This window comes from Pongo pygmaeus, chromosome 23 (genome assembly GCF_028885625.2).
Source record: "Pongo pygmaeus isolate AG05252 chromosome 23, NHGRI_mPonPyg2-v2.0_pri, whole genome shotgun sequence".
NCBI lineage: Eukaryota > Metazoa > Chordata > Mammalia > Primates > Hominidae > Pongo > Pongo pygmaeus.
Window position 1 is genome coordinate 50,419,328 of NC_085931.1, and position 23,778 is coordinate 50,443,105.

A 23,778-nucleotide genomic window follows, 5' to 3' on the forward strand; every position below is an offset into this window, starting at 1 on the left:
GCTGGGGCTTTCAGGGGCCTTGGTACCGCGAGTTGACTCTTGGGGGCAGGAGGTCACTCTATGCAGGGGCAGCAGGTGCTGGCCACCACACTGTCCAGCAAGGTGGCAGCAGAGGCCTCCTAGGTCCCCTTCCTAGGAAAGGAGCCTGGGCTGCCCTGATGAGTCTCCTGTCTCTCTCTCTCCCGCAGAATAAAGATGAGACGCTACAAGCTCTTTCTCATGTTCTGTATGGCCGGCCTGTGCCTCATCTCCTTCCTGCACTTCTTCAAGACCCTGTCCTATGTCACCTTCCCCCGAGAACTGGCCTCCCTCAGCCCTAACCTGGTGTCCAGCTTCTTCTGGAACAATGCCCCGGTCACGCCCCAGGCCAGCCCCGAGCCAGGAGGCCCTGACCTGCTGCGTACCCCGCTCTACTCCCACTCGCCCCTGCTGCAGCCGCTGCCGCCCAGCAAGGCGGCCGAGGAGCTCCACCGGGTGGACTTGGTGCTGCCTGAGGACAACACCGAGTATTTCGTGCGCACCAAGGCCGGCGGCGTCTGCTTCAAACCCGGCACCAAGATGCTGGAGAGGCCGCCCCCGGGACGGCCGGAGGAGAAGCCCGAAGGGGCCAACGGCTCCTCGGCCCGGCGGCCACCCCGGTACCTGCTGAGTGCTCGGGAGCGCACTGGGGGCCGGGGCGCGCGGCGCAAGTGGGTGGAGTGCGTGTGCCTGCCCGGCTGGCACGGACCCAGCTGCGGCGTGCCCACCGTGGTGCAGTACTCCAACCTGCCCACCAAGGAGCGGCTGGTGCCCAGGGAGGTGCCGCGCCGCGTCATCAACGCCATCAACGTGAACCACGAGTTCGACCTGCTGGACGTGCGCTTCCACGAGCTGGGCGACGTGGTGGACGCCTTTGTGGTGTGCGAGTCCAACTTCACGGCTTACGGGGAGCCGCGGCCGCTCAAGTTCCGGGAGATGCTGACCAATGGCACCTTCGAGTACATCCGCCACAAGGTGCTCTATGTCTTCCTGGACCACTTCCCGCCTGGCGGCCGGCAGGACGGCTGGATCGCCGACGACTACCTGCGCACCTTCCTCACCCAGGACGGCGTCTCGCGGCTGCGCAACCTGCGGCCCGACGACGTCTTCATCATTGACGATGCGGACGAGATCCCGGCCCGCGACGGCGTCCTCTTCCTCAAGCTCTACGATGGCTGGACCGAGCCCTTCGCCTTCCACATGCGCAAGTCGCTCTACGGCTTCTTCTGGAAGCAGCCGGGCACCCTGGAGGTGGTGTCCGGCTGCACGGTGGACATGCTGCAGGCAGTGTACGGGCTGGACGGCATCCGCCTGCGCCGCCGCCAGTACTACACCATGCCCAACTTCAGGCAGTACGAGAACCGCACCGGCCACATCCTGGTGCAGTGGTCGCTGGGCAGCCCCCTGCACTTCGCCGGCTGGCACTGCTCCTGGTGCTTCACGCCCGAGGGCATCTACTTCAAGCTCGTGTCCGCCCAGAATGGCGACTTCCCACGCTGGGGTGACTACGAGGACAAGCGGGACCTGAACTACATCCGCGGCCTGATCCGCACCGGGGGCTGGTTCGACGGCACGCAGCAGGAGTACCCGCCCGCAGACCCCAGCGAGCACATGTATGCGCCCAAGTACCTGCTGAAGAACTACGACCGGTTCCACTACCTGCTGGACAACCCCTACCAGGAGCCCAGGAGCACGGCGGCGGGCGGACGGCGCCACAGGGGTCCCGAGGGAAGGTCGCCCGCCCGGGGCAAACTGGACGAGACGGAAGTCTAGGGCTGCATGATCTGATAGGGCTCGTGGCAGGGTGGGGGTGGCGGCGGCCCCTAGCGCTATCTCCCTGCCTCCTGCCGGCTCCGTGGTTCTTGAGGGGACCAGGAGTGGGTGGGGAGTGGGGTTGGGGGTAGGGTTTCCCTACTGAAGCCCTTGAGAATCAAGGGTCAGGCGTTTGAGCTCAGAAAACATCCCTCCTGTTGGGAGAGGGCGCAGGCCGTGACATCTGGGTGGCCCTTATGACTGCCAAGACTGCTGTGGCCAGGAGGTGCCACTGGAGTGTGCCCCTGGGTAGCGGGGGAGGGCAGGCAGGACTGGGGAAGAGAGCCTGCAGGATCTCACCAGGCAGCCTCTGGGGGGTGGCCAGGCCGGGAAAAAGCCCACCATTTGGCATCCCTGGGCCTTGGGCTCGGTGTGGGAGACCGGCCTGCCAGGAGGACCCAGGGCTCTGTAAGTAGATGCATTTGGGTCCAGGAGGAAGCGTGGACACCTGGGAGGGAAAAGATGAAAAAGCCACATCCTACCAAGAGGAGGTGCTGAGGGATGCTTTGCAGTGTAGTCAGAAGTGCTGGGCCAGATGGAGACAGAACTCCACCCCCTGCCGCAAAGGACAGGACCTGGCTGCCCTGGGATGCTGGTGCCTGAGTCTGTCTCTGTGCACCCCTCAGGCTGTCGTGAGCCAACACAGGGGCCTGGAGAACCCTGAGGAGCTTTCCTTTTGGTTCCAAACCCGGCGTTGACGTTCCTTCTCCCTTTCACATTGCTGTCTTGTGGACTGCACTCAGTCCTTGCAAGGCCAAGAGTCCAGTTATAGGTGTGGCCTTGAGGGGGAAGTGGGGAGGAGAAGACTGACATGAGGCCTCTGCACGGATCCGTCTCTCCCTCCCCATCACCCCTTCCTTCTGACACCCAGTCCCAGCTGTCCACTGTCCCAGGTGCAGTCACTGTTGTGCCCTTCCTTGGGGCAGGCTGGCTGGGGGCCAGGAAGGGGCCATGAGGCTGTCTTGGGCCCAAGAAGGGACAATAAGGCCAGTTGTATGCTTCCTATTCCTCATAGCTTGCCTTGGTGGGGATGTCTTTGTTGGAGTTGAGTCTGAGCTGCTGTGATTAGGAGACCCTGAAATACAGTGGTTTAAGCAAGACAGAAGCTTGTTTCTAATTAGTCTAGATTGAGATGGCCCAGAGCTGGTAGGGCAGCTCTGCGTTTCTTCATACGCACCTTCCAATTTTGGGTACACAGCGGCTGCTCCAGCGCCCACCCTTCTGTGTGCATCCAAGCCTGGGGGAAGCAGAAATAGGCAAGAGGGGCACACCCACTTTTTGCTAAAGGCATGAGCCAGAATTGGCAGGCTCACCTCTGCTGGCCTCTCATTGGCTGGGACTCAGTCACATGGCCACAAGCAGCTGCAAGGGAACCTGGGAAGTGTAGTCTTCAGCGGGGCCGCCATGTGCCTGGCCTCACCTTGGGAGTTACCTTATTGATGGAGGAGAAGAGAATGGATATGGGGGACCAGTAGCATCTCTGGGAGTGGGGGAGGGAGCAGCAATAACTCAGTCGTCGGATCCAGCTCTCATTGTCAGAGTTTCCAGAACAGCTTGCTCCTCTTTCCCTCACTGTGCAGCCCAGGGCTGGGGGCAGTGAGGAGCCTGCAGCTCTGTGGGAAGGGGAAACACCCCCTCCCCTCGGCCCCTCAGACGCTACCCAATGATGCCGGTTTGCAGAGTTGGCCTGTGGAATGGCTCATGTTTGTGCGTGTGTGTGTGTATATTTATGGGCATGGGTGCATGCTTGGTGTGTATTTGTACATGTCTGTATTGCTGTGTCCCTGTAAATACATGCTTGTGTATGGATGGAGGCCAGGCCCAGGCCTGGCCTCTTCCTTGGGCCTGTGGCCACACCTCCTGCAGCTCCCCAAAATGACTGAGGCAGAAAGCCCTTGGGGAGCCTAGAAAGCAAAGCTAAAGGGGATGCAGGGTCTGTCTATCTGTCTGTCTTTCAGTCTGAGGAATGAGAATCCTGACCTGAGGGCTGTGCAGCTGAGAGCCCACTACCTCCCCAGCCCCTCTCGGCCCCAGCCGCATAATCCCACCCGTCCCCTCCCCCCACCTCCAGTGGGGCTTTCTCCGGATGTCTTATGGTTGGGGGTTTCCTGATGGGCCAGGAGAGGAGGGCATCTCCTTGCCACAGCTCTGTCTGGGTTAAGTGCCCAGTGAGTGCATGGTGTGGGGAGCTGGCCTCAGAGCAGCCACTGGTGGGCAAGCGTGAAGTGGGCTGAGGGGCTCTGAACCACTTTGCTCCCATCCAGGGGACTGCCCCCCATGGAACTCCTCCTTTGAAGTCACAGCAGCCTTCCTTTCTGTTTGCTCTTGGGGCTGAGAGGTGGCTTAAAAACTTGGGGTCCCTGTGGCTCTGGGTCAATCCAGGCCAGGCTGCACCCCATGGACAGGGAGTCTCAGGGCTCCTGATCATGCCCAGGCCCTGGCCTGGGGCCTCCCTCCTTGGCAGCTTTCTCACCCCCACGGCCCTGGCACCCTCAGTTGCTATGGGATGCCCCTCCAGGGCACCGGCTCAGGGCTAAGGGAGGAAGATAGGAGCAGCTCAGAGCTGCCAGGCTCTGCCTTCCTCGCAGACCTGGTGGGGCAGGGCCTGTTCACAGCAGCAGGAATGAAGGCCTGGCCATCGGTGGAGAGGACAGCTGTCAGAGGGGTGGGGGCCAGGGCGTGGGATTGAAGAGTTTCACATATCATCACAGCATACACTGGGAATTTGGTGGGGACAGAAAAACCCAGGGCCACTCCTTCAATATGAAGGGAAACCAAGCTGAATGTGACCACCGGCACACTGCTGCCATGTCCCGTGTCCACGTTTCTCCCCGGGAATAACTGGCCCTGAGACCCCTAGACCCAAGGAGGCCTGTCCATGCCAAGCATCCAGGAAGCATGGCTGGCCTTGTCCACCCATGGGTCACGTCGGTTCCCAGGGGCAGTATGGGAGAGCTTTGGGGGCAACAGGGAGAGTCTGGGTGGGGAGACAGGACTTGTCCAAGCAGAAGGCAGGACCCTGGGAAATGTATAATGTAAGGACATCAATAATAGTATTATTTTTTTTGTAAGGGAAAATCAATATGTACATTCTGAAATCATTTTCTCTGTAAATGGTTGGATTTCATTTCACCCTTAAAGGGATGCTTAAAGGAGAAGATAATATTAATAATAAAAACAGCTACAAAGTCTGAATTGTGTGCGTGTGTGGCCGGTTTGTGGGTGCTCTGGCGCAGGGAGGGGTGGGAGCAAGTGGCTCTGGTCTTGCTAAAGACACCCTTGCTTCTGGATCCATGGGGTGCAAGACCTTCCCAAGGACTGGATGGCCAGTGGGGAGAGGGGGCTGCAGGGAGCACCTTCACTTAGGGATGATGTGTCCCCCAGCCGCAGGTGGAAGCAGCTGGGAAGTGGAAGATGCTGGGCAGAGGTCTGGTGGAAGGAAGCAGAAGTGAACCAGACTCCTAGGACCAGGGGCGCCCACCCTCCTGCAGGTGGGCAGGGACCCTTTTGGGGATCTGGATGAAGGCTTTGGTGCCTCTGCACAGAGGGAGTGGTTCTCCTACAATTCTGCTCCGGAGCATCAAAATAAGTGCTCCTGCCTCAGTAGTTTTTCCTGTCAGGTTCTAAATGCCTCATCCAAGGTCACAGCCATGTAGATTCTGGACCTGGACTCTCAGCACCAGGTTCTCTGGACTCCCAAGAGCAGGTATCTCCCTCCCACGTAGCTAACCTTGAACTTGTGCTTGGACAGCACCTGGAGCCTTGGGATGTTGGGGCTTCCAAGGAGCTTCCTCTGGGCCGGGTGGGCACTGGAGTTGTCCTGGGGGTCCCCTGTGTGTGTCCTAAAGACAGTCTCAGGTGGTGGGAACAGACACTTTTTTTTTTTTGAGACAGAGTCTCACTCTGTTGCCCAGGCTGGAGTGCAGTGGCGCGATCTCAGCTCCTGCAATCTCTACCTCCTGGGTTCAAGCAATTCTCCTGTCTCAGCCTCCTGAGTAGCTGAGATTACAGGCGTGTGCCACCAGGCCTGGCCAATTTCTCTATGTTTAGTAGAGACGGGGTTTCACCATGTTGGTCAGGCTGGTCTCGAACTCCTGACCTCGTGATCCGCCCACCTCAGCCTCCCAGAGTGCTAGGATTACAGGCATGAGCCACCGCGCCCGGCTGAACAGACACTTTTTGAGCTCTGCCATGGTCCCCTGTGGGGTGGCTGTGCAACCTCCATGTTAGATGGAGAGACGGAGGCCCAGAGATGGAAGGAGGCGTGACCGCAGTCCTGGTGGCCAAAGCAAGGGCTCATGTTTTCTGACCACTCGCAAAGTGTCACGCATGCATCAGTCTGACACCTGCGGGCTGGGGCTGCTTGGACTTCTGGCCACACTTACAAAGCCCAGAAAGGTACCTGCTGCAGGTACTTGGAGTGGGGATGGGGTGAGGGTTGAATTCCACAGGCTTGAGGAAGTGGAGAAGATGTAGACACCCTACCTAGCCAGAAGAGGGCAATATTGACCCACATGCCGTTTAAGATCAAGTTAACAACCCTCAAATCATGTCCTATGGTGAATCATCATCATCATCATCATCATCATCAACATCATCATCATCATCAGTATTTACAGACATTATTAAGTGCCTATTTTGTGCCAAACTCTCAGCTAAAAGATGTCCCTCCCTTTTAGCTGACGTCCCTCAGCTAAAAGACCTATTTTCCACGTCTGTAAAAAGACCCCACAGCACCTGTGAGGTCTGTTGCTAAAAATTAACCACCTGGATCGAATCCCAAGAAAACAGTACACAAACCGGAACTGAGAGACAATCTGCAACAAACTAGCTTCTCTCATATGCATGCATTTCTTGCAATTCTGTTTATCTGAAGTGTTTGCAGAAAAGCCCAACCCTGCATCATTTTCACCAACCACTTTCCAAATTCCTATCCTGGAATTTGGATGGCGAAGAGCTTCTAGAGGCAAAACATCAACAGTGACTCAAATGTTTGTCATGGTGGCCTCCACATGTAGCCTGGTTTCCCCACTCATCCTAGCTGACCAACATGTGTGTGAGCCCAGCTGAGACCAGAAAAACTGCCTAGTCAAGTCCAGCCTAAACACTGATCCAGTCTCATGAGCTCAATTGCTGCTAAGTTTCTTGGTTTCTTACACAGCTTAATTGTGGCCATAGATAACTGGTACAGTTTGCTTTCATTTAATGACAACCTAAACTAGTGAGGCAAACTAGAAAAACCAACTCAAACCAGTGAGGCAGGCAAGGAATTTACTGATTTACTAATGGTAAAGTTCAGGGGTAATGTCGGCTTCAGGTACAGTCACATTGTCATCCAGCTCTCTTGTGGCTGAGCACAGCTCCACTTCCCAATTTGCATTGTCCCAAGTCTCAGACAGGTTTACCCCTCATGCCTGCAAGACGGCTGCAGCAGCTCCAGGCTTCACCATCTCAGCTTTACGCTCAGCACAACAGAAATAGAGCTCCTCTCTCTCAAAGTCCTGGGTGTGGATCTCACTGCCTTGATTTAGGTCACGTGAACATCCTTGAATGCATCAGTGAGACTGGAGGGGCTTGGGATGGAATCTGCCAATTCACGTAGATCAATCAGAGTCCTGTGTCTACTGGCTGAGGAAAAGGGAAGGTGCTTCTCCAAAAGAAATCTGCGGCCCAGATGGTACCTTTGGCACAGCCTCAGCTGCCTCCAACAGGCCTTTCACCAGCCACCAGCCCTTGGTCACCTCCCTCTCCTGGGTCCTCATCTGTAACACAGGACCGTCATAGCACAGACTTCCAGGGGGGATTGTGAGGATGCTCAGAGCTTGGAGCAGAGCCTGGAGCATGGTGAGAGCCCAATGAGCGTGAGCAGTTAGCATCGTGGCCCCATTTGCACCTTCCATCTCCTTGCATGTGATGCGTGGATCATGCCTCCTTTCCTGGGTCTGCTTCCCTTAGCCTCTGTGACTCATGTGTGTCATGGCTCTCCTCTTCCTCCTCCCTTTATGACATTTCTTCCTGTTGTCTTCCTGTTTCCTTTTTCCCCATGCACCCCTTCAATAAGGGGGCTCCCCAGGGCTTGGCCCTGGATTCACTCTCTACCTGCAGTTCTCAATGCTTACCAAGGTGGAGCTGGCTCCATCTCTCTAGGGAGTACTCTCTCCTAAGGACCCAGCCCATGAAGCCCGCTGCCTGCTGGACGTAGCCCCCAGGTGTCAATGTCACCTCAAATACCATGTGGCCTAAATGGAACTTGGCTTCCTATAAAAATCTGAGCCCATAAATTCCTTTGTTTGTTCGTTTGTTTGTTTGAGATGGAGTCTCACTCTGTCACCCAGGCTGGAGTGCAGTGGCATGTTCTTGGCTCACTGCAACCTCTGCCTCCCGGGTTCAAGTGATTCTCCTGCCTCAGCCTCCCAAGTAGTTGGGATTACAGGTGCCTGCTACCAAGCCTGGCTAATTTTTGTATTTTTAGTAGAGATGGGGTTTTACCATGTTGGCCAGGCTGGTCTTGAACTCCTGACGTCAGGTGATCCACCCACCATGGCCTCCCAAAGTGCTGGGATTACAGTTGTGAGCCACCCTGCCCAGCCAAATTCTTTTTTAAAAAAGACACCACCAAAGGGCAGCAGGTATTCTCCGGCCCAAACTTCCTCCTCTGCAAGGCCTTGCCTACAGGGTAGGTTGCCCTCCAGTTATTGGCCCAACCTGGCCCAGACTTGGCACTGCTATTAACTGCCACACGGGACCCCCTATGGTGTAATTAGAACCTCCCACCTGTCCTGCCAGGCTGCCTTCTGAAGACCCAGCATGCCTCACAGCAGGCCCTGGTTAGAGCACTGGGCCTTCTAGAAGGCCACACGGGACAAGGCCAGGCCCTCATCCACATGAGTGTCCACAAAGTATTCAAAGGTAACAACCTAAACCGGGCTCGGTGGATCATGCCTGTAATCCCAGCACTTTGGGAGGTCGAGGTGGGTGGATCACCTGAGGCCAGGAGTTCGAGACCAGCCTGGACAACATGGTGAAACCCTGTCTCTACTAAAAATACAAAAATTAGCTGGGTGTGGTGGTGGGTGCCTGTAATCCCAGCTACTCGGGAGGCTGAGGCAGGAGAATTGCTTGAACCCGGGAGGCAGAGGTTGTAGTGAGCTGAGATCACGCCATTGTACTCTAGCTTGGGCAACAGACTGAGATCCTGTCTCAAAAAACAAGAACAACAACAACAACAACAGCAAGACGAGACACATTTTTCTGCTTTCTAGGAGCTCAAAAGTGTTTGAGAGTAGGCGGGGTTTCCCAGGCTGGGCACCGCTGACACCGCAGGCCAGTTCATTCCTTGCTATGAGGCTGTCCTGTACAATGTAGGGCGCTGAAGCAGCGTCCCTGGCCTCCAGCCACTCGATACCAGTGGAACCCACCTCCGCAAATGTGACAACCAAAAAATGTTTCCAGATGTTACTAAATATTGCCTGGAGTGCAAACTCACTGGAGGAAGAAGCGGACGGTTGTTGAGCCCCGAGCCTGTACAAGGCCAGCACTTTGCATACATTGCCTCATGGAATCCTATGGGGGCGCTGCCAGCACTCACTGGAGTGTCAGCTTTTCTCCCATGGAACTGAGTGATATTCAGAGCTGAGCCCTTCCATTTTCCGGCCTGCAAAGATTAAAGGGAGGATCCCAGGATTTAGGGAGATTAAGGGCATGAATTGCTCAAAGGCATGCAGCTCCTAACCAGGATTTAAGACCAGGGGCTCCAATACCTTTCTCATTGTGCTGCATTGTCTCCTAGTGGGAGGGCCAGGCACAGCTGTGACTGGCATTTCACTTGCTTTTCTTTCTTTCCTTTTTTTTTTGAATCTCACGCTATCACCCAGGCTGGAGTGCAGTGGCACAATCTCGGCGCACTGCAACCTCTGCCTCCCGGATTCAAGCGATTCTCCTGCCTCAGCCTCCTGAGTAGCTGGAATTACAGTAACCCACCACTACGCCTAGCTAATTTTTGTATTTTTAATAGAGACCGGGTTTCACCGTGTTGGCCAGGCTGGTCTCGAACTCCTGACCTCAAGTGATCCGCCTGCCTTGGCCTCCCAAAGTGCTGGGATTACAGGTGTGAGCCACCATGCCCCACCCTCCCTCCCTTCCTTCCTCCCTTCTTCCCTTCCTTTCTTTCTCCCTTCCTCCCTTCCTTTCTCTCTGTCGTTTTCTGTCTTTTTCTTTCTTCTTAATATGTTGGTTTTCTTGTTTCCAGTGGGGTTGGATGGCTTGCTTTCTTTCCTGTCTTTCCTCTTTCTTTCTTCTCACTCCACACCAAGCAGGACTTGAGGCATTTTATACAAATACATAGCACAAAATGGAAAAGCAAATATATAAAAATTAGAATCGGCTAGGCGCTGTGGCTCACGCCTGTAATCCCAACACTTTGGGAGGCCCAGGCAGGCAGATCACGAGGTCAAGAGATCGAGACTATCCTGGCCAACATGGCGAACCCTGTCTCTACTAAAAATACAAAAATTAGCCAGGTGTGGTGGCGCATACCTGTAGTTCCAGCTACTCAGGAGGCTGACGCAGGAGAATCACTTGGACCTGGGAGGTGGAGGTTGCGCTGAGCTGAGATCGTGCCACTGTACTCCAGCCCGAGTGACAGAGTGATACTCCGTCTCAAAAAAAAAAAAAAAATTAAAATCATGGAACATTATAAAGATGAAAGAAAACTAAGCCTAGGAAATAAAATGAAGTGGGCAGTGCTAGGGGAACACTTTAGCAAGTATTCAAGGCACTCGGAGGAAAGGGGTGTGTCCTCTTCTCTCCCTTTGCAGATCCAGAAATGGAGGTTCCAAAACAGCACAGGAGGCAGCCGAACTTTGAGGATGGTCACTAACGGAGGGCTCCTCTGGAACATCTGTCTTCCCTCCTTGGCAGGGGTGGGGGTGCCTTCCTCACCTCTGTGTCCCTACCACACTGCCTGGGGCCCAACGGTACGTCCTACATTCTCGCTGCATTGTGCTGATGTGATGTGCACATCATAAGCCACCTTTCTTTGGGCGACCTGTCCCCCAGGCCCTTAACTTGCATTATCAGTAATAGTAGTACACACTGCCCCACTGGCTTGTCCCCAAACAGTCGTCCGCAAGAACCCCTGCACTCTGGCAGACCCAGGGCAGCCACTCTCATTAGCTAGGGTTCACTTGTCCCCATCTGCCTCACTGAGGAGAGAGGGCTTCACGCTTGTGTGTCAATGGAGGCTTTGCCAGTGGTGTTGTCAACACCCATAGAAATCAGTGCACACGGTCCAGGGTCCAGGCGTGGTTCTGGGTTTCACCTCACTGATCTGATAAGAAGAAGCCTCAGGCTGGGCGCGGTGGCTCACGCCTGTAATCCCAGCTCTTACAGGAACTGCTCTGCTATGAGCAAGGTGGGTTCCTCAAAGGTGGTCTTTGCGATGAGATGGTGATGGAAGTTCTAGATTCATGAGAGACAAGTTCTAGATAGCAGCATGCAGTCCAACAACTTGTGCCAGCATCTCCAGCCTCTGGCATCACACGTTTCTGCTCCTGTGGCTGCCAGAGGTGCACAAGCTGGTGGTTTACTTGGACCTCTGCCACATCTTTCTTCTTTTTTTTTTTTTTTTTGAGACAGAGTCTCGCTCTGTTGCCCAGGCTGGAGTGCAGTGGCACGATCTCGGCTCACCGCAACCTCTGCCTCCTGGGTTCAAGAGATTCTCCTGCCTCAGCCTCCTGAGTAGCTGGGATTACAGGTGCGCCCCACCACACCCGGCTAATTTTTATATTTTTTAGTAGAGATGGGGTTTCTCCATGTTGGTCATGCTGGTCTTGAACTCCTGACCTCGTGATCCGCCCACCTTGGCCTCCCAAAGTGCTGGGATTACAGGTGTGAGCCACTGTGCCCAGCCTCTTTTTTTCTTTTCTTTTTTTTTGAGACAGAGTTTTGCTCTTGTTGCCAAGACTAGAGTGCAATGGCACGATCTCGGCTCACCGCAACCTCACCTCCTGGGTTCAAATGATACTCTTGCCTCAGCCTTCCAAGTAGCTGGGATTACAGGCATGTGCCACCACCCCTGGCTAATTTTGTATTTTTAGTAGAGATGCGGTTTCGCCATGTTGGCCAGGCTGGTCTCGAACTCATGACCTCAAGTGGATCTGCCCGCCTCAGCCTCCCAAAGTGCTGGGATTACAGGCATGAAGCACCTTGCCCGGCTTCATCTTTCTTCTTTTGCGCTTCAGCTTGTACATCTGCTTCTTCCTCCACTTGGCTCTCGTGGCACAGAGGTTTCCAAGAAGATGGTGCCAAGGCCGAGAGACTCTTCCAGTCTTGACCAATGCATTCTCCATGAGGGCTGACACCAGCCCATATGGGCCTTTGTACTCATTGGCAAGGGCATCCCTTCCTCCAGACATTTTACTTCCGTTTACTGGAAAGCTGCCATCGTGCACTGATTTTGTTAGAATGATAAACTGCCTTCTGCCAAAGAAATGTCGTAAGAAACATACAGTTCTACAAGGTCTTGATGTGAAAGGTGCCCCTTAGATGTGGTACCTTTGTGCAGTGTGTGACTACACCCAACAGCCCTGACTATACCCAACTACACCCAGCAGCCCTGCCTTGCCTCACATCCTAGATCTGATTCTATCACTACCCCCAACTTTTTTTTTTTTTTGAGACAGTCTTGCTCTGTTGTTCAGGCTGGAGTGCAGTGGCGTGATCTCGGCTCACTGCAACCTCTGCCTCCCGGGTTCAAGCAGTTCTCATGCCTCAGCCTCCTGAGTAGCTGGGATTACAGGCATGCACCACCACGCCCAGCTAATTTTTGTATTTTTAGTAGAGACGGGGTTTCACCATGTTGGCCATGCTGGTCTCGAACTCTTGTCCTCAAGTGATCCGCCTGCCTCAGCCTCCCAAAGTGCTGGGATTACAGGCGTGAGCCACTGCGCCCAGCCACTACACCCCAACTTTAAAGTAGTCTATGACTCCCCATCACAGCAGTGCCAAGTCAAAATTCTGCTATAGTTTCAGGGAGCCCCTGTTATCCTATCCTACTACTTTGTCCCATCCCCTTGGACTGCAGCAGACATCTAATTCAAAGGCAGCCAATCTACCTGCAAAGGGAGGGCGTTCGGTGAGCAAGCTTACATTCCCTTTGTCCCTTTCAACACCACCTGGCACAATGTGGGCAGTGGAGATTTTACAAGTGTATGGGGGACTGGCCCTTCTGCCTGGGGATATCAGGTTCTTGTCTGGTGAATACAGGAATAATGACATCTGACGACAGCAAACCCCATTAAGAGGGAGGAGGCTCTCTCTTTGACAGTAATTTCCAGGTCCCTGGCTGGCTGACTTCCCCGAGCTTTCCTGATCTGGTTACAGGAACCAGGAACTCCTGATTCCTCTGTTCCTCCATCAGCCTGGAGTAACCCCTGGGAGGCGGTGGGGAGGAGGGGGTGGGCTGGACTGAGCTTTCTGCCTTATCACCCAGTAGCAATTTCCCTCCAATTCCCTCTAAGCATTTACACAGGGTCTCAATTTTATAAGGCATCCTACCGGGCAAAGTAAAGGGAATGAGACTGGTAAGACACAGGCTCCTCTGCCCTTTTGCTGAGAAGCCTGGGCTGTCCCTCCCTGCTCCCTCTGCAGCTAAGGGGCACCTGGCTTCTCTCACTGTCCCCTGTCTCCTCTGTGACATCACGCCATTGAGGGCTCCCTCTCTCTGCCTTTTTCAACTTCTCTCCCTCTTCTGGCTGCCTCCTCCCTGCATCAAGGCTAGAATAAATACCAGCCAACCCCTAAACCAACCCAGATGCAACATATACTATTGGCTTTTGTCCCCTGTAGCTGTCCTTTCACCTTCTCTTCCCCTTTCCAGCAAAATCACTGTCTCCACTTTTTCTTTTCTTTTCTTTCTTTCTTTTTTTTTTTTTTTTTGGAGACAGTCTCACTCTGTTGCCCAGGCTGGAGTGCAGTGGTGTGATCTCGGCTCACTGCAACCTCCGCCTCCTGAGTTCAAGTGATTCTCCTGCCTTAGCCTCCCAAGTAGCTGGGACTACAGGCACCTGCCACCATGCCTGGCTAATTTTTCTATTTTTAGTAAAGATGGGGTTTCACCAAGTTGGCCAGGCTGGTCTTGAACTCCTGACCTCAGGTGATCTACCCGCCTCAGCCTTCTAAAGTGCTAGGATTATAGGCGTGAACCACCATGACTGGCCCATTGTCTTTTTTTACTTCCCACTCACTCTTCAGGCCCTGGGTTTCTGACCTACCATTTGCTGAACCAGCCAGTCATAGGCCAGCTCCTCCCTGGGGAAGGACAAGGTGGCACTCACTGTGGCATTGGCTCTATGACCACACCCTCCTTCCCTCCCAGCCTCTGAGACCCCCCATGTTCTTTTTATTATTTTCCTTTATATATATATATATTTTGAAAAATTATTTTGTAGAGATAGGGTCATGCTATGTTGCCCAGGCTGGTCTTGAACTCCTGACCTCAAGGAATCCTCCCACTTCTGCCTCCTCCCAAAGTGTTGGGGTTACAGGCATAAGCCACCGCGCTGAGCTTCTGATGGTTCCTCCGAAGTGCTCTTCATTGTCCTTCAGATTCCTTAGATTTCGGTATCCTCAAGTTTCCCCTCCTTTTCCTCTTTTTTTTTTTCCCAAGACAGAGTTTTGCTCTGTCATTCAGGCTGGAGTGCAGTGGCACGATCTTCGCTCACTGCAACCTCTGCCTCCCAGGTTCAAGTGATTCTCCTGCCTCAGCCTCCCAAGTAGCTGGGGTTACAGCCACCCGCCACCATGCCCAGCTAATTTTTGTATTTTTAGTAGAGATGGGGTTTTACTATGTTGGCCAGGCTGGTCTCGAACGCCTGACCTCAAGTGATCCAGCCACCTCAGACTCTCAAAGTGCTGGGATTGCAGATGTGGGCCACCGCGCCTGGCCCCTCGTCCTCTTTCTCCATCCTGGTCCTGAGTGACTTCATCTGTCCTATGGACGGTTCAGAGCTCCAGGCCTCAGTACAGTTCCTAGTCTTGCCACTTAGGGCTCTTAAGATCTGATTTCTTTGGTTGTAACTGAGGCAATAACAATTCTTATCTTTGCAGATCTGTGCTGAGGATTAGGGAAATCAGTGCGTGTAAGTGCCAGCACACAGGAAGAGCTTAACAAGTGTTAACTCTTCCTGTCGGCTGATGAGAGCCTCAAGTGGATACTGCAGTGGTTTGGCACTGATCTTCGGATCTCAGCCCGCCTGTCTAGTTCCCACAAAGCAGCCAGGTTATGTTTCCCAGATGCAAGTCTGATCATAGCATGTATTTTCCATTGCTAGAAGGATCAGGGCTGGATTCCTGGCTGTGGTCTGCCAGGCCCTGTGTGGTCAACCCCCACCTTCTTCACCAGTTTCATCTTGGGCCTCTCTTTCCTGAATCCCCTGGGCTCCGGTCCTTTGAGCTTCTGCACTGGGCCATACCATGCCTTCTGCCTGGACCTCTGCTGCCCTGCATCCTCACCTGCGGAAAGACCTCAAGGAGACTTGAATTCTCATTGCAAACAAGTCACTTGATCTGCTTATCCCTCCCTCTATCTTGGTTAGCATAAGTTAATTTCAAGGTCTGATTCCTTGGGAACTTTAGCTAATCTTCATTTACAGGTGTGGAAATTGAGGCCCAGAGGTGTTGAGAACCTTGCTGAAGTCTCCCATCAGGTGGTCGAGTTCAAATCACGGCTGACTCCAGACCAGTGGTGCAGGTGGAATGGCCTTAAGCACAACTTGCTGGCTACCATTTCCTCCCTGGACAGCCTCAGGCCAGGCAGGTGTGTCTGAGGCCAAGCTGCTCTCCCGTCTGGCCTCGTGTCTCATCCTTCATCTTCCCACTCTGTGCTCCAGACCGTTGGGTCCCAGCCCCAGCTTCTGAGCCGATCACAGACTCTGTTGGGTTCCCATGGCACCTGCCAAGGCTTCTCCCCTGGCAATGTCTGTGTGTTTGTCTATCTCCCCCTTTGACCCTGACCTTCCGGAGGACAGGAGCTGAGCATTTTATTTCTACATTCCTGCCTCTAGTCCTGGCTTCTACTAGCTGCTCAGTAAATGCTGAGCGACTGACTGCTTGGCTAACACATTTGAAACAACAATGTTGGTTCTTATGGGTCATTTGGCAAAAAAGTTTTGTTGGTTTTTGTTCCGGCATCCCACCTCAGCCCTCTGGGCCCAGACCTTTGACCACCAAGGCTCTCTAGGACCAGGGGGGCCACAGCCTGGGACTCCCCTGAGGTCCTGCCCTGACACTGGCGTCCTGGGTTTCCAAAGTCAGCCGTGTCCAACCTGGGGAACATAGTGAGACCCCGTATCTAGGAAAAATGAAAAATTAGGTGGGCATGGTGGCATGCACCTGTGGTCTCGGCTACTCGGGAGGCTGAGGTGGGAGGATCGTTTGAGCTCGGGAGTTTAAGGCTACGGGGAGCTATGATCGCACCACTGCACTCCATCCTGGGTGACACAGCAAGACCTTGTCTCAAGACAAAACAAAACAAAACAAAACAAAAACAAAAACAAAAAACAGTCTGCTGTGGGCCAATATTCCCATGTGCCCATCCATGCCTGAGAAAGAATGACATTTTATTTATTTATTTTTTGAGACAGAGTTTTGCTCTTGTTGCCAGGCTGGAGTGCAGTGGCACGATCTTGGCTCACCACAACCTCCACCTCCCGGGTTCAAGCGATTCTCCTGCCTCCTGAGCAGCCTCCTGAGCCTCTCTGCCTCCCGAGTAGCTGGGATTACAGGCGTGCGCCACCACGCCCACCTAATTTTTGTATTTTTAGTAGAGATGGGATTTCATCGTGTTAGCCAGGCTAGTGTTGAACTCCTGACCTCAGGTGATCCTTCTGCCTTGGCCTCCCAAAGTACTGGGATTACAGGCATGAGCCACCACGCCCAGCTAATTTTTGTATTTTTAGTACAGACGGGGTTTCTCCATGTTGGTCAGGCTGGTCTCGAACTCCCAACCTCAGGTGATCTGCCAGCCTCAGCCTCCCAAAGTGCTGGGATTACAGGCATGAGCCACCGCATCCAGCCTCCAATGACATTTTATAATTAGCCACCGCTCAACTCATGCATCAGGCCTCACATGCCCTCTCTGATCAATCTTCAACAGCCTGATGAACTAGTCCTTTCTCACCATCTCCAATACACAGGTGGAGGGACTAAGGCTCAGGAAGCCCAACGCACTTGCCCTGCACTCACCACCAACCCACAGGCCCCTTTCAAATGAGACAGGCTTGATCACCCTGACCCAGGTGAAACGGTCCATCTCTCCTGTCTTTCCACAAAACGTTCATTCATTCAACAATTAAATCCATTCACTACTACATGTGAGTCACTGTTCTGGGTAAACAACTGCTCCCCTCTCTCCCTCCAGCCATGATCACCATTAAGAGGCTGATGCCATCATCTGGATGTGAGATCAGGGAGGTTACGGTTAAACCCACAATATCTGGCCGGGCGCAGTGGCTCACACCTGTAATCCCAGCACTTTGAGAGGTCAAGGCGGGCGGATCACGAGGTCAAGAGACCGAGACCACCCTGATCAACATGGTGAAACCCCATCTCTACTAAAAATACAAAGATTAGCTGGGCATGGTGGTGCACACCTGTAGTCCCAGCTACTCGGGAGGCTGAGGCAGGAGAATCACTTGAACCTGGGAGGCAGAGGTTGCAGTGAGCCAAGATCGCGCCACTGCACTCTAGCCTGGAGACAGAGCAAGACTCCATCTCAAAACAAACAAACAAACAAACAAACAAACAAACAAACAAACACCCTGCAATATCAATCCAAGAGATCCTGGAAAGCCTCTTGCCCTGTGAAACCTGGCAGAGCCCTGAGGTTTGGGTCAGCGCCCCCTGCCATGAGTCTCTGGCCTACAAAGGCACCATGGGTACGTACATGTAGGTGCTAGATACCACCTCACTGCCCACGCTCCATTGCCACGGAAGCACTGGGGGCAGGGGGAGGCCTTGTCAGTCTAAGTAAAGATAAGACCCTGAAGAGCAGGTGGATCTAGGGGGGCTGATCCGAAGGGGAGACCCCTCCAAATGACCTCCCTCTGTCCCTCCCTCTGAAAAATAACGTTCCACAGAACAAGAAAGTCAGGAGAGATATGAAGAGGTCACCTGATATGCCAGATGGAAATGTCACCAATTATATTTATTTGGGTCACAAAATTCTTTAAAAAGCAAATTAGGGCAGCCTGAAAGAGTGGAAAGAACACACGTTTCAGAGTAAGACAGACTTGGTTTCCACTGAAATCTTCTTTCATTCTTTGTTCAGTGTCTTAGAAACATTACTATGCCTCTCTCCATCTTGGTTTTCTTTTCTTTTCTTTTTTTTTTGAGACGGAGCCTCGTTCTGTCGCCCAGGCTGGAGTACAGTAGCGCGATCTCGGCTCACTGCAACCTCTGCCTCCCGGGCTCAAGCAATTCTCCTGCCTCAGCCTCCCGAGTAACTGGGGATTACAGGTGCAACGCCACCACGCCCGGCTAATTTTTGTATTTTTAGTAGAGATGGGGTTTCACCATGTTGGTCAGGCTGGTCTCGAACTCCTGACCTCAAGTAGATCCGCCCACCTCAGCCTCCCAAAGTGCTGGGATTACAGGCGTGAGCCACCGTGCCCAGCCCTGCAACAGACTCTTGATTGGTCTCCCTGCCTCAGCCCTGGTTCCATTCCATTATTCTCAAGCCAGACAGATCCCGTTGAAAGGGAAGTCAGATCCCAGCACTTCTTTTTTTTTTTTTTGAGACGGAGTCTTGCTCTGTCGCCCAGGCTGGAGTGCAGTGGCGCGATCTCGGCTCACTGCAAGCTCCGCCTCCCAGGTTCAGCCATTCTCCTGCCTCAGCCTCCCGAGTTGCTGGTACTACAGGCGCCCGCCACCACGCCGGGCTAATTTTTTGTATTTTTAGTAGACACGGGGTTTCACCGTTTTTTAGCCAGGATGGTCTCGATCTCCTGACCTCGTGATCCGCCAGCCTCGGCCTCCCAAAGTGCTGGGATTACACGCATGAGCCACCGCGCCCGGCCCATAGCACTTCTTGGCTCTGAACCCTGCTGTGGTTCCTTTGCACCCGCCATCTCCCTCCCAGTTCTGATAAGGGCCTCCCCCTCTGGCCTCTTTCCCAGCTCCTGCTCACCCAGCTGCGAAAGCACTGGCCTTCTCCCTGCGGCTCCTAGACCACGCTGAGCTTAAGGGCTTACTTGGGGGGAGGCCTGAAATGCTCTTCCCTGCAATGTTCTTCTCCTGGTTCTTGTCTTTTTATCAGATAGCCTGACTATTCTGTAATTGCCCACCCCTCTCCTGGTAGATATTACCTTTTAATCCTCACCACAGCCCCAAGGCTGGGTGAGGTTAGGAAACTTGGCAGAGGGCTGCTGTCCCTAAGTGGTGGAACTGGAACTAGGAGCCAGAGGTGGCCCCGGTGGCCCCGGACTCCAAAGCCCCAGGCCCTGGGCTTGGCAGAGCCAGGCACGGAGGGAGGCACTTGGGGGAGGGGGCTTCCATAGAGACACGGCCTCCGTCCTCAAATCTAGTGAGAGACAGGGAAGCAAATGGATAAATTACAGTGCCTGGCAAATGGTAGGCGCCAATAAATACGTTTTGTTGTTGAACAGATTATGAGCCTTAAGATGTGCAGACATTTCCGTGGGGCCCAAAGAAGGCACGTGGGTGTGTTAGAGGGAGGCGAGGAAGGGGCTGGGAGAGATTTCCCAGTAAAGGGGGACATTTGAGGTAGACTTTGAAGGAAGGGTAGGCCATGGGGCCTGGGGAGTAGGAACAGCATGGAGGGATGAAAAGACGGCGATCTGAGAAAATGGGTTTGGAGGAGCTCTGAATATTAGTGTTAGAATTCCCTCAGGTACCCCAGGGCCCCAGCCAGAGATCAGCACACAGTACAGGAGGCTGGCCAGGCACCCCGACAGGCTAAGGGGCTGCCAGCAGGTGAGGGGCCTACCCGGTGCGGCAGCCTTGTTGGACAGCGAGGCTACCTCCTGCCCTCTGAACTTCTGCCAGCATCGGGATCACCCCGGTACCCACAGCCGGACCCGGACACCGGAGTCCTCTAGGGGCGGGGCGCGAGTGGCCCCTGCAGGCCCGTCCCTTGGTGAGGTCACACACGGAGGCGGGGCTCAGGATTGGGGGGCGGAATCATGCGCAGGGGGCGGGGCCCGAGAGAGAGCTTGGAGAAGACCGGAAGTGCCTCCGCCTCCGCTCGCCCTCGTGCTCCCTTCAGCCCCTTCGCAGCTCTGTCGCAAGGTCGTGTCCCGGAAGTGAAGGGGCCATGTTGATGGGTGACCCGGGGAGAGGTACCCGGCCAGAGGCGAGTCCTGCGGAGTGGTAGCGCGCGCGGCCTGCGGGTGAGTGAGAGAAGGAATGAGGGCCGGCGGCGGCTGGGCGGCCGGGAGGTTGCAGCGCCTCCTCTCAGGCTGCTGCCGGCGCCTCGCATGCGGCCCGGACCCAGGATACCAGCATGCAGCCGGGGGTCTCGCCCCATCCCGCCCTGGACTTTCCCCTGGAAGACCCCTCGGCTGCCCCGCCCCGCCCCAACCTCGGAGACCTCCAGTGCCCCGAAGCAGGCCTGCCCTGGCCTCTGGGCCTCCGCGCCCTGGCCTCTGGGCCTCCGCACCCCGGCCCGGCCCCCACGGTTGGGGAAGTGCAGACTGGCTGGGGCTCAGCCGCCCAGTCGCCCAGCGACCTTGTAGTTACAGCCCTCGCCGTGACAGTCGCCTTTTACAGCATCAAACACTTCTGTTGATTTTCTGCATCGGGAGGCCCTTAGGGCCGAGGGATCTCTTAAACAGTTGAGGAAAAATGGGCAGGGATGGTGGCTTGCTCAAGCTTGCGCAGGAAGTTAGCAAGGCCGGAGGCTAAGGGCCAGCGGACTTTGGGCCCAAAGTCCAATTTTTTTTTCCAGCCAAATACTTCCCCCACTCGGTGTCATTTCTTTATTTCTGAAACGGAGGTGATCATTTCTTCCACATAGGGACGTTGTGAAATTCTCTCCGTTACGCATAATTTTGAGCCCCTTGTATGTGCCAAGCGCTGTGCTGGGAAAGTTCGTGGAGCACCCAGAAGTGCCGTACACATGGTCTGGCTCCAGCAAAGCGTAACTCATTCTAGAGGAAGGCAGAGTTGGGGTCAGGAGTGCAGCCCTCCCCTTGACAGTTGTGGGCCCGCGGGCAAGTTACTTCCCTCTGGGAGATTGTTTCCTCCACTTAAATTGGGGTAATGTTGACCCTAGGGTAGCTGACAGAATGAGTTGTTATGTGAGACATGCTTCGAACATTGCACATTGTATATAGTGCAATATAATGCAATAAGCATTTACTGTTACTAAGAACCCTGACCACCTTCTAGATTCTTAATTTAAATATGATAATGGGCAACAAAGCACTTTACAGATATGCTTGTGTAAGGGTTTATTGTTACTGAAGGAAGGCAGTAGCAGTTTATACTTAAATGTAATTATTTATTGAGCATTTACAAACCTGGCTACGTGGTACTAATAATAGCTGCTGTTGATAGAGTGCTTAGTGTGTGCCAAGTGCTGTTCTAAACATGTTCACATACATTAAACTCATTTAGTGCTTATGCCAACCATATGAACAAAATATGATTTTTATCCTCACTTCACAGATGAGGAACTGAGACAGGCACAGAGAGGTTAGGAGACTTGCCCACGGCAATGCAGCTCGTAAGTGCTGGTGCCAGGATTCAAGTATGGCTGAGTGCTTGTCTTCAACCATCCTAGATCACCCCCTGTGGTGAAGTTCTATTACAGTTCTTTACATGCACAGTTCTCAAAATAACCGTATGTGGTAGGTACTATTGCCATAATATCCTAATCTCCATTTTATAAGTGAGGAAGCTGGTGCTCAGCGGGGGTTCAGTCCTTTGCCCAAAGTCATATGACAAGTAAGTGGCAGGGCCAGGATTTGAGCCCTGGTGAACCACAACCTGTATGTTTCCAGAATGGGCATCCAGAGGCTGGGGTCTCTAGTCCTAGTCTTGCCATTAAGTCATACGGTGACCTGGGGGGGGGGGGGCGGTCTCTGGAACTTGGATTAAAAAGCCCTCACATAGTCTCTACAGGTCCTTTTGTTATTAATTCTGATACTAGGCTTGTATGTCTTTCCTTCTGTTTATAGTGTGACACCCAGCCCCTGCCAGTCCCCCATGGCCCCGTGGAGCCGAGAGGCAGTGCTGAGTCTCTATCGGGCTCTGTTGCGCCAGGGCCGACAGCTTCGCTACACTGATCGAGACTTCTACTTTGCCTCCATCCGCCGTGAATTCCGAAAAAATCAGAAGCTAGAGGACCCTGTGGCCCGGGAGAGGCAGCTGGAGAAGGGCCTGGTCTTTCTCAACGGCAAATTGGGGAGGATCATTTAGGATCCTCCAAGGGAAAGAGGACAAAGGTGCCTTCTGTAGACACTCCTGCTCTCTTCCGTCCCCGTCTTACAGATGTATTAAGAAGCCTCAGGTACGTAGGCCCTCGTTCCTATAGGTTTCATTATTTTTTGTTGCAAGGGACCGAGAAAAGGATCAAAGTCGTCCTTTTAGTCATTAGAAATCAGTGGAGAGCCAGGTGCGCTGGTGTGCACCTATAGTCCCAGCTCTGCAGGAGGCTGAGGCAGGAGGATGGCTTGAGCCTAGGAGGTTGAGGCTGCAGCGAGCTATGATTGCACCACTGCACTCCAGGCTGGGTGACAGAATGAGACCGTGTCTCTGGGGGAAAAAGAGGACATTTGAGGTCTGCCTCAAATGAGAAATAGAGGCTTACCAGCAGTGAGGCAGGAATAAGCAAATGCTTGGAGTGGGAACTGCAGGTTTTTTTTTTTTTAAGAGACAGGGTTGGCAGGAAGCGGTGGCTCATGCCTGTAATCCCAGCACTTTAGGAGGCCAAGGCAGGAGGATCACAAGTTCAGGAGTTCGAGACCAGCCTGGCCAGCATGGTGAAACCCTGTCTCTACCAAAAATACAAAAAATTAGCCGGGCATGGTGGCGCATGCCTGAAGTCTCAGCTACTCAGGAGGCTGAGGCAGGAGAATTGCTTGAACCTGGCAGGCGGAGGTTGCAGTGAACCAAGATCGCGCTACTGCACTCCAGCCTGGGTGACAGAGTGACACTCCGTCTCCAAAAAAAAAAGAGACGGGGTCTCGCTCTCTCCCAAGCTGGAGTACAGTGACATGATCATAGCTCTCTGGAACCTTGAATGCCTGGCCTCAAGCGGTCCTCCCTTCTCAGCCTCCTGAGTAGCTGGGATGCCAGGCATATACCAATGTGCTCAGCTTATTTTTTATGTATTAATTTTTTTTGTAGAGACAGTCTTGCTGTGTTGCCCAGGCTGCTTTCAAACTCTTAGCCTCAAGCGATCCTCCCACCCTTGCCTCCCAAAGCATTGGGATCATAGGTGCAAACAGCTCTGCCTGTCCAGAAACTGCACTTTGTAGTCTGGAAACTTAAGTCTGATGTGGCCAGCATGGTACCCCTGTAAGGCAAATAGCCAGAGTTGAGGCTGGGCCAGGTCTGGAAGGACATTGACTCCAAGTTGAGATTGTAATGTATACCTTATTATGTGGGGACCATCACAGCTCTGTAAACAGAGGAATGACATAGCCACATTTGTATCGTAGAGGGCGCATACCAGTGGCAGTGTGAAGAATAAATTGATGAGAGATACTAGAGGCAGTGGATGTAGCCAGATGAGATTGAGGGACCGAGGGGTGGGGGTGGCCACATATAAACACAGTGTGTACAGCAGTGGGACTTGGTGATCAGTTGGCTGAGGCAGGAGGAGGAGAGAGAAAGATGAAGAGTAACTGGGTGTAAGGCCTGCCAGCTGGGTGGAGGGTGCTGCTTTTAACTGGGGGAGGGAAAGTAGGAGGAGGAGTCTTACGT

At 53.7% G+C, this 23,778-nt stretch overlaps 2 protein-coding genes across 8 annotated transcripts in view; both read left to right on the forward strand.

Annotated features, from left to right (window-relative positions):
- The window catches only part of MGAT3 (beta-1,4-mannosyl-glycoprotein 4-beta-N-acetylglucosaminyltransferase), a 44,785-nt gene extending 39,760 nt beyond the window's left edge, over positions 1-5,025 (forward strand). For all 6 annotated transcript variants that reach the window (XM_054470156.2, XM_054470157.2, XM_054470164.2 and 3 more), the window contains exon 2: positions 189-5,025. In XM_054470156.2, the coding sequence (XP_054326131.2) occupies positions 189-1,791 (1,603 nt within the window). In that variant the 3' untranslated portion in view covers positions 1,792-5,025. The remainder of the gene's footprint in view (positions 1-188) is intronic.
- Positions 5,026-20,013: 14,988 nt separating this feature from the next.
- On the forward strand, positions 20,014-22,360 carry LOC129023447 (mitochondrial ribosome and complex I assembly factor AltMIEF1). 2 transcript variants are annotated; one of them, XM_054470168.2, is made up of 3 exons: positions 20,014-20,237; positions 21,517-21,698; positions 22,029-22,360. In XM_054470168.2, exons 2-3 carry the CDS (start codon positions 21,670-21,672, stop codon positions 22,267-22,269), a joined length of 270 nt encoding a protein of 89 aa, XP_054326143.1. In that variant the 5' UTR covers positions 20,014-20,237; positions 21,517-21,669; the 3' UTR covers positions 22,270-22,360. The 2 variants fall into 2 exon arrangements, with proteins under 2 accessions (XP_054326143.1, XP_063518762.1); XM_063662692.1 differs by lacking the exon at positions 20,014-20,237 and having other exon boundaries at positions 21,073-21,698.
- Positions 22,361-23,778: the final 1,418 nt, after the last annotated feature.

Bases quoted from the DNA above. Each gene is read 5' to 3' on its own strand.
- LOC129023447 (XM_054470168.2), top strand. From the start codon at position 21,670: ATGCACAGTTCTCAAAATAACCGTATGTG. The intron at 21,699-22,028 runs GTAGGTACTATT...TTCTGTTTATAG, and splicing joins TCTCAAAATAACCGTATGTG to TGTGACACCCAGCCCCTGCC.